Raw genomic sequence first — 8264 nt, forward strand, 5'->3', positions numbered from 1 at the left:
CAGGTCTGTCCCCCTCCAGCTCCATGATGCCTCTTTCCCAGGCTGTAGCTGCCGCTGTTCGGAGGGGAAGGGCCAGTGATGGGTCTGGAGCGAAGGCCGAGAGTGGGGCACCTGGGGGAAGGTATGAGGTCCCTCCCAGGATCAGACTGTCCTGAAATGTCCTCTGCCTTAGGAGGCCAAGGCGGGTGGAACATCTAAGGTCAAGAGTTCCAGACCAGCCTGGTCAACATGGTGAAACTCCGTCTCTACTAAAAATACAAACATTAGCTGGGCGTGGTGGTGGGCTCCTGTAATCCCAGTGACTCAGGAGGCTGAGGCAGGAGAATTGCTTGAACTCAGGAGGCGGAGGTTGCAGTGAGCTGAAATCGTGCCATTGCACTCCAGCCTGGGTGACAGAGTGAAACTCCATCTCAAAAAAAAAAAAAAAGTCCTCTGCCTTGCCCCACCCTAGCCCAGACTAAAATACCGGGCTTGGCCACTCCTCTCTCTGCCTCCAGAATGAACCCGGCCCACTCTGGCCCTTGGGCCAGACCTGTAACCTGTGACCTCACATGTCCTTGCCCCTCTAGCCTAGAGTCCTGGGGAGCTTCTGTCCACCTGTCCTGCAGAGGAGTCGTTTCCAGCCCGGCTGGTGAGTGCTGGCCAGGGTGGGGCAGAGCAGGCGGGGCGGTGAAAGTCCAGACCTGGCTGTGCTGTCTGGAAACGTGGCCCAGGGCACTCAGCTGCTGTCTGCACCCCACGCCCTCCCTGGCTTCCCCGTGCTCACAGCTTGCCCACTGCTGCATGTCGGGTGGGCACAGGGCATCTGGGGAGGGGTACAGCCTGTCTGCGCTGCCCGCTCGGGTTGGTGTGGGTCCCCTGTCCAGGAAAAACCCTCCCAGTCTGCCAGGCTCCACCTGCCTCCACGCTCCATTCTCCCCACTCCGGTCAGGATGAAGGAAGGGCTGCCCTTCAACAGACCGTAAACAGGCCTGGAGAGCTTAGGAAGGGGCTGAGCTGGGGCCTGTCTGAGCCCCTGCACCTCTGCTGTCTTGAGTGGCCTCCTCCGCCCTTACTGCAGGCCCGTAGGCTCCTGCCAGCCTGTGACGTGGGGCGGGAATGCCGTGGGGAGCGGGCAGGCTGGCATGAGCTCACCGGAGGTACCCGCTAGGGCTTCCTCCCCCGGCCGCCAGCAGGGGTGAGTCAGCAGTGATGGCGGGAGGCCCTCCATGACCCCTGTCCTGTCTGTGGGCACCAGGGGTCTGTTCTGGCTGTCAGGGCTCCTGAGTCGCTAGGAAGTGATGCGTCCTGTTCCCACGGGGGCTCATTTACAGGCCTCCCAGGACAGTGGCTGGCTCTGCCTCGACTTCTGGGCTGGCTTGGGCATCTGTGTCCCCTCCATTTTTTTTTTTTTTGAGACAGAGTCTCACTCTGTCACCCAGCCTGGAGTGCAGTGGCACCATCTCAGCTCACTGCAAGCTCCGCCTCCCAGGTTCACACCATTCTCCTGCCTCAGCCTCCCGAGTAGCTGGGACTACAGGCGCCCGCCACCACGCCCGGCTAATTTTTTGTATTTTGTTTAGCAGAGACAGGGTTTCACCGTGTTAGCCAGGATGGTCTTGATCTCCTGACCTTGTGATCCGCCCGCCTTGGCCCCTCAAAGTGCTGGGATTACAGGCGTGAGCCACTGCGCCTGGCCCTGTGTCCCCTCCTTCTATCCGTCTCCCAGTCAGGGGCCTGGTGCTGTGGCCCCGCTGACCCCTCCCCTGCCTCCCCAGCCCCAGGATGGGTGAGTTCAACGAGAAGAAGACAACATGTGGCACCGTTTGCCTCAAGTACCTGCTCTTTACCTACAACTGCTGCTTCTGGGTGAGGAGGGGTCGCCTTGCCCCCACCCCCACCCCCACCCCTCCCGGGCCACCATCAGACCTGGGCAGACGCGGTGACCATTGTGTACTGCTTGTAGCTGGCCGGCCTGGCTGTCATGGCAGTGGGCATCTGGACGCTGGCCCTCAAGAGTGACTACATCAGCCTGCTGGCCTCGGGCACCTACCTGGCCACAGCCTACATCCTGGTGGTGGCGGGCACTGTCGTCATGGTGACTGGGGTCTTGGGCTGCTGTGCCACCTTCAAGGAACGTCGGAACCTGCTGCGCCTGGTCAGGAGGGCACAGGGCCACGGGGTGGGGGTGGTGCGGATGGGCCCAAGGAGGTTGTCGCTGCAGGCTTTGAACCTGTGCCTTGCTGTGCTCACCTGGGGGGGTCACGGTCCTTCCACACCTGCCTAGTCCTGTGGGTCCCCACGTTCCCGCTGGACCAGCTGAGGGAAGACACCAGCTCTGCAAGAAAGCTTCAGGGAGGGTGGCCGCCCCTCAGCCCCCACCTGGAACCTGGGGAGCCGGGGTGGGGACTCTGCTCTGAGGTGCACTAGGCCTAGGCACTAGGCCTCAGAACAAGGGTGCCCTTGTGCCCCCCTCAGTACTTCATCCTGCTCCTCATCATCTTTCTGCTGGAGATCATCGCTGGTATCCTCGCCTACGCCTACTACCAGCAGGTGAGAGGCCTGGGCAGGCCATTCAGAGATAGACATGCACAGGCGGGGCGGACACACACAGATGCACACGCGTGGCTAGCCCCGACCCCCACCCCCATGGTCCCAGAGCTGACCAACATGCTACTGGGCCCTGGAGGTGGGGTCTAGGTCTCTGCAGGGGCACATGGGGTCAGGCAGGTGTCCAGGGGATCCAGAAGCCCTCTCTGCCTCTGCCACACTCCATTGTCACCCTGGTGACGGTCCTGGCACCACCCAACCTCCCCTCACGCCGAGGTCTGACCTCAGCCCTTCCCTGTGGCTCTGAGCCGGGCCCTGGGCCTCCCCGCCGGCCATCCTGGGGCTCTGCCAGCCCCACCTTGGAAGGTCTTAGACTGAGGCTGAAGTTTCCTGCACCCCAACCGCAGCTGAACACGGAGCTCAAGGAGAACCTGAGGGACACCATGACCAAGCGCTACCACCAGCCGGGCCATGAGGCTGTGACCAGCGCCGTGGACCAGCTGCAGCAGGAGGTGGGTGGGTGGTGCTGGGAGGGCGCGTGCATCCCCAGGGCCTCCCTGGACCTCTGCAGGAGCCTCTGGCCCCAGGTCTTACCCCCAGCCTTGTTTTTGATGCAGTTCCACTGCTGTGGCAGCAACAACTCACAGGACTGGCGAGACAGTGAGTGGATCCGCTCAGGGGAGGCTGGTGGCCGCGTGGTCCCTGACAGCTGCTGCAAGACGGTGGTGGCTGGTTGTGGGCAGCGGGACCATGCCTCCAACATCTACAAGGTGGAGGTGGGTATACAGCAGGATCACGCCTCCAATATCTAAGAGGAGGAGGTGGGGGGGGCACCCCAGTGACTGGCTGTGGGCAATGGGACATGCCTCCAATATCTACCAGGAGGTGGGGGGTCACCCCAGTGGCCAGATGTGGGCAGTGAGACCACACCTCCAATATGTACGAGGAAGTGGGTGGGCAGCCCAGTGGCTGGCTGAGCTGTTGGTGGCTGTGCTGCCTAGGTGCTAGGGGTGGGCTTGGCCACACCCTGGAGGCTGGAGGCAGTAGGAGCCAGTGGGAGGTGCCCCCTGGGCCCGCCTTCAACACCCATCCACGCCCTGCAGGGCGGCTGCATCACCAAGTTGGAGACCTTCATCCAGGAGCACCTGAGGGTCATTGGGGCTGTGGGGATCGGCATTGCCTGTGTGCAGGTGAGGACACATGAGGGTGGCGGTCATCTTGTTGGGGACACGGGGCAGGGCGGTGGCTGGTGGCCCCATGACATCTGCTTATGCCCACCCGGCTCTGCACACAGGTCTTTGGCATGATCTTCACGTGCTGCCTGTACAGGAGTCTCAAGCTGGAGCACTACTGACCCTGCCCCGGGCTTGGCCGCGGCTCGCTGTGCCTTGCTGCTGCTGCACCCAACTACTGAGCTGAGACTACTGAGTACCAGGGGCTGGGCTCCCTGATGACACCCACCCTGTGCCATCACCATAACCTCTGAGGACTCCAACCGCAGAGGCAGCTTCAAGTGCCTTTTGCTGCACACCAACGCCCAGCAGGGGAGGTGAGGGGGGCTGGCGGGGCGAAGTTTGGGGGGTGTTTTGTGGGGTTCCCCGGACATACTCTCTGCCTGGTGGTCAGATGCAGGCTGGAAGGGGCCTTGCTGAGTGGGGCAAGGCCGAGTGTTCCCAGCACGGGGAGAAACCCTTCACGCCCCAGGCCCTTCAGGAACTAGGGCTTTGCCTTGCAGCCATATGGCCCCATCCCAGTCGGGGCAGCCAGGAGAGCTCTGACCCTTGGGCCTGGGCCTCTGCCCCTCCCCACCCAGGCCTCATCTCCCTCAACAGCCAGAGCCCCTGCTGTCTTCCCCACCGCGGTCACCACCACCCGAAATGCCACATGATCACTGTGCACTGCCCTGTCCATGTGCCTGTGCGGGGCAGGGGCTTCCTGGTTTTGTTCACTGCTGTACCCAGATGCCTACAACTATCCCTGCCACATACAGGTGCTCAATAAACACTTGTAGAGCAGATGGACGAGCTCGCTGTGCTGGTAACAGATGGTGGCCTGTTCTCAGGACCCTCGCATCCAGCAGGGTAGACAGACCCCCCACCCCCAGCCCAGTGTCAGGACAAAGAAGGGCAGAGCCAGGAGGACGCACCCCCCATGGGGCTCCAGGGAAGGAAAGTCTGATGCCAGGGGCAGCTGAGCACAGGCCTCAGCAGAAAGAACCGAACATGTTCCTAAATGGTGAGATGGTGTGTTCAGAGCCCCTGGGGGAGAGGAAAAATGGTTTCCAAAGACCCTTCTGGCCATGGTGGGAAGCAGACGTGGGAAGGGTGCAGACTGGGGACCATGCCCAGGTAAGAGGCGTCAGGCAGGTGGGGTGGGGGCAGTAGGGTGAGGGGGTTTACACGGAGGAGCCTATAGGCCACAGGGTAGGAGGTACCAGAGCCTGGTGTCTGGCAGAGGTACCCTGGAGATGGGAGCCAGGGCTCGGTCACTGATTGTGCCCCGCACTGCCCAGGTTCCTGTCCTTAAGGCTCCGAACTGTAGACCCTCAGGCAGACCCGTTCTCCCCTACCAGAGGACACCACGCCAGATATCTGGGCAGCAGGGACATCTGACCTGGGGTGCTTGCTGGCAGCACTGCCTGGACAGCAGGGCCTCCTTAGGGCTACCTCCCAACCCAGCTAGGAGCGTCTTAAGGCCTGCCCTCCCTGCTGGGCTTGGGTGGGACCTTCAGGGACAGGCAGCAGTGGGCAGGGGCCAGCAGGTACTGGCAGCCGTGACCATAGCAGAGACTGAGCCCCAGAAGATCTGTTTCTCTCTCTTTTTTTTATAGTTGTGTTGAGACAGAGTCTCACTCTTGTTGCCCAGGCTGGAGTGAAGTGGTGCAAACACAGTTCACTGTAGTGGCAACCTCCCAGGCTCCAGTGATCCTCCTGCCTCAGCCCCCTGAGTGGCCGGGACTACAGGCGTGAACACTGTGCCCAGCTAATTTATTAAATTTTGTTGTAGAGATGGGGTCTCATTATGATGCCCAGGCAGGTCTTGAATTTCTGGACTCAAGTGATCCTCCTGCCTTGGCCTCCCAAAGTGCTGGGATTATAGGGGTGAGCCCCTTCGCCTGGCCTAAATCTGGCTGTTCAGATTCCAAGAGAGAGGGTACAGGAGCCTCTGTGCTCAGCCTGAAGAGCACCCAGAAGGAGGGAACCTCAAAGAGCCCCGAGATGGAAGGTTCTCCTGGCAGCGCCTCCTGCAGGGGTGCCTGTGGAACAGGCTGGCCCCAGGGCTAGGAGAGTTCATGGCCCAGTCTGCTTCACTGGGCTGCCGCAGTGTGAGAGCTGGGCCTACACCTGGCCCCTGACATCCTAGTGAGGGCTGGGACCTTGGTGGTTCTGAAAGACCTTTACTGGATGGTTCCTTCCAGAGTGGGGGACGGGATACACACACGCTGCGGCCAGGCATTGCGCCAGCTCCCGGATGCCTCAGCCTCGTGAATTCGGGGCAGGACGCTCAGGGCCCATGGTCAGCACAGCAGGTGGGTGGGCTCCAGCGTGGTCACTTCTCCAGGGGTGCATAATTGAGCAGCTTCTCGATCAGGTCCACGTGGGCCAGCAGCATCCGGCGGCAGCAGTAACGCTTCAGGCCCAGGGCGTCCAGCGCATCCCTGTGTCGAGGGGAGGAGCAGAGAGGCCAACTGAGTTCTCCACGGTCTGCAAAGGCCTGGAGCCCACATCCAACCTGCCTCTCACTGCCTGCTGGCCTCACCGCCCCCCACCACCGGCAAGGCGAACAGATTCACCCGGATCAGAAGCTGAGACCTAGCAGTATGATCCTGGCTGGAGTAACCTGGAAATGCCCAGATCCCTGGGTGAAGCGTGAGGAGCCTCCTCTCTCACCTACTCTGGCTGTACATATGTGTGTATAACATATGTAAGAAATGTAAATGAAACGAAAACGAAGTAATTGGGGGGAGCTTAGAAAACCAAGGCCACCAAGGTGCTGAAGTGCAGCCCACTCATCCAGCACTAGCCACAGCAGGGTAGCTCTCCAGGGGCCTGCCCTTAGCTGGTTCACCCCCACCCCAGCCACAGCAAGCCCTACTCTGCCACTGTGGGGTCTTTCCTCACTTCTGCTTCCTTCCATCAGGGAGAGACTGCTTCTCCAGGGAGCCACCTCTCCCACTTCCCGAGCCAATTAGAAGCTTTAATTTCCCTGGGATCCAGCTGCAGTCACCCTCAAGACCTCCAGAAAACTCCCACACTGATGGCTCCAATGTGCAGAGACACAGAAGCCTGGGAAAGGGGAGGCCACATGGGAGGTCCCTGCCGTTCCTATCCCTGGGAAAGGGTCTGGACAGGCCACCAGCCACTCAGTCTAACAGCCCACTCGCTTTCCTCATTCGTCCAGCAAGCTGCACTGAGCGCCTATGGCAGGCTGGCACACACAAGCCTGGGGCTTCACATGTGACCAAGACTCAACGGGCAAGGGTCAGACTCCAGCAGGGGCACCAAGACTCAGGCACGGTGGTGACAGCAGCACCAAGGGACAAGCACAGGAGAAAGACGCCTCCCCCACAAAGCCTGATGAGGGTGGTCAGCAAGTCTGCCCTGCATTTCTTTTTCTGTGTGTGTGCGTGAGACAGTTTCACTCTCTCTTCCAGGCTGGAGTGCACTGACGTGATCTCGGCTCACTGCAACCTCCACCTGCCTCCCAGACTCAAGCGATTCTCTCGTCTCAGCCTCCCAAGTATCTGGGACCACAGGTGTGCGCCGTCATGTCCGGCGAACTGAAAAGATAAGAGAGCCAGGCGCCGTGGCTCACGCCTTTAATCTCAGCATTTTGGGAGGTCGAGGCGGGTGGATCACCTGAGGTCAGGAGTTCCACACCAGCCTGGCCAACATGGCGAAATCCCATCTCTACTGAAAATACAAAAATTAGCCGGGCGTGGTGGCACACGCCTGTAGTCGCAGCTACTCGGGAGGCTGAGGCAGAATTGCTGGAGCCCAAGAGGCGGAGGTTGCAATGAGCCGAGATCGCGCCACTGCACTACAACCTGGGCGACAGAGCGAGACTCCGTCTCAAAAAAGAAAAATAAAACAAACTTCTGGAGATCAGGGTCTCCCCAGGTTGTCCAGGCTGGTCTCGACCTCCTGGGCTCAAGCAAGCCTCTCGCCTTGGCCTCCCAAACTGCTGGGATTACAGACGTAAGCCGCCGCGCCCCCCCGTCCTGCAGCGAGGTTTGCAGGACATGGGGTGGGCCTGGAGGCAGAGACAGGAGAATAGGGCGGAGGCCAAGGGCTTTACTGCGGGTGACAAGACGCCTGCGACCCGCCAGGCCACCTAGAATCCCCAGGACACCACTGGTTTGAAGCCCAACTCCGTTCTCTCCCCAGACTTCAGGGGATAACGTTCTCCCGAAAGCAGATCACAGAGCGGGGCTGGAGAAGCCGCGCCTGAAGCTGCTCATGGGGCGCTGGCCTCAGGCAGCGCTGCGCCTCCCGCCCCGGCCCGCACCCCAGGGCGGACGCAGCCCCGGCCCCGGCCCGCACCCCAGGGCGGACTCAGCCCCCAGCACCGGCCCCGGCCTGCGCCTCACCCCTCGGTGTACTCGGCCTGCAGGAGCCCCAGGTAAGCCTCCCACTTGTTGCCGACGATCTTGCCACAAGTGAAGCAGCGTACAGGGATGATCATGGCGGCGGCGCGTCCCAGACTGCCCGGCCCGACCCAGCCGCACGCGAAGA

The 8264-nt window shown here is 61.2% G+C and overlaps 2 protein-coding genes across 5 annotated transcripts; one reads left to right on the plus strand and one right to left on the minus strand.

Annotated features, from left to right (window-relative positions):
* The first annotated feature begins 588 nt into the window (after positions 1 to 588).
* Positions 589 to 4546, plus strand: CD151 (CD151 molecule (Raph blood group)). The gene is made up of 8 exons (XM_054439037.2): positions 589 to 631; positions 1758 to 1848; positions 1946 to 2137; positions 2458 to 2532; positions 2937 to 3041; positions 3147 to 3305; positions 3633 to 3719; positions 3824 to 4546. Exons 2-8 carry the CDS (start codon positions 1765 to 1767, stop codon positions 3881 to 3883), a joined length of 762 nt encoding a protein of 253 aa, XP_054295012.1. The 5' UTR covers positions 589 to 631; positions 1758 to 1764; the 3' UTR covers positions 3884 to 4546.
* Positions 1805 to 8253, minus strand: POLR2L (RNA polymerase II, I and III subunit L). 4 transcript variants are annotated; one of them, XR_010127528.1, is made up of 4 exons: positions 8120 to 8253; positions 5969 to 6187; positions 3124 to 3292; positions 1805 to 2298 (listed from the first exon to the last, which is right to left on the minus strand). XR_010127528.1 is itself a non-coding variant. In XM_054439038.2 (2 exons), the coding sequence occupies exons 1-2, from the start codon at positions 8212 to 8214 to the stop codon at positions 6079 to 6081; spliced, it is 204 nt and encodes a 67-aa protein (XP_054295013.1). In that variant the 5' UTR covers positions 8215 to 8253; the 3' UTR covers positions 5426 to 6078. The 4 variants fall into 4 exon arrangements, 1 of the variants encoding a protein (XP_054295013.1); XR_010127527.1 differs by having other exon boundaries at positions 1805 to 3292; XR_010127526.1 differs by having other exon boundaries at positions 1805 to 3292; positions 5925 to 6187.
* Between the last annotated feature and the right edge of the window lie 11 nt (positions 8254 to 8264).

The sequence above is a fragment of the Pongo pygmaeus genome, chromosome 9 (assembly GCF_028885625.2).
Source record: "Pongo pygmaeus isolate AG05252 chromosome 9, NHGRI_mPonPyg2-v2.0_pri, whole genome shotgun sequence".
Taxonomy (NCBI): Eukaryota; Metazoa; Chordata; class Mammalia; order Primates; family Hominidae; genus Pongo; species Pongo pygmaeus.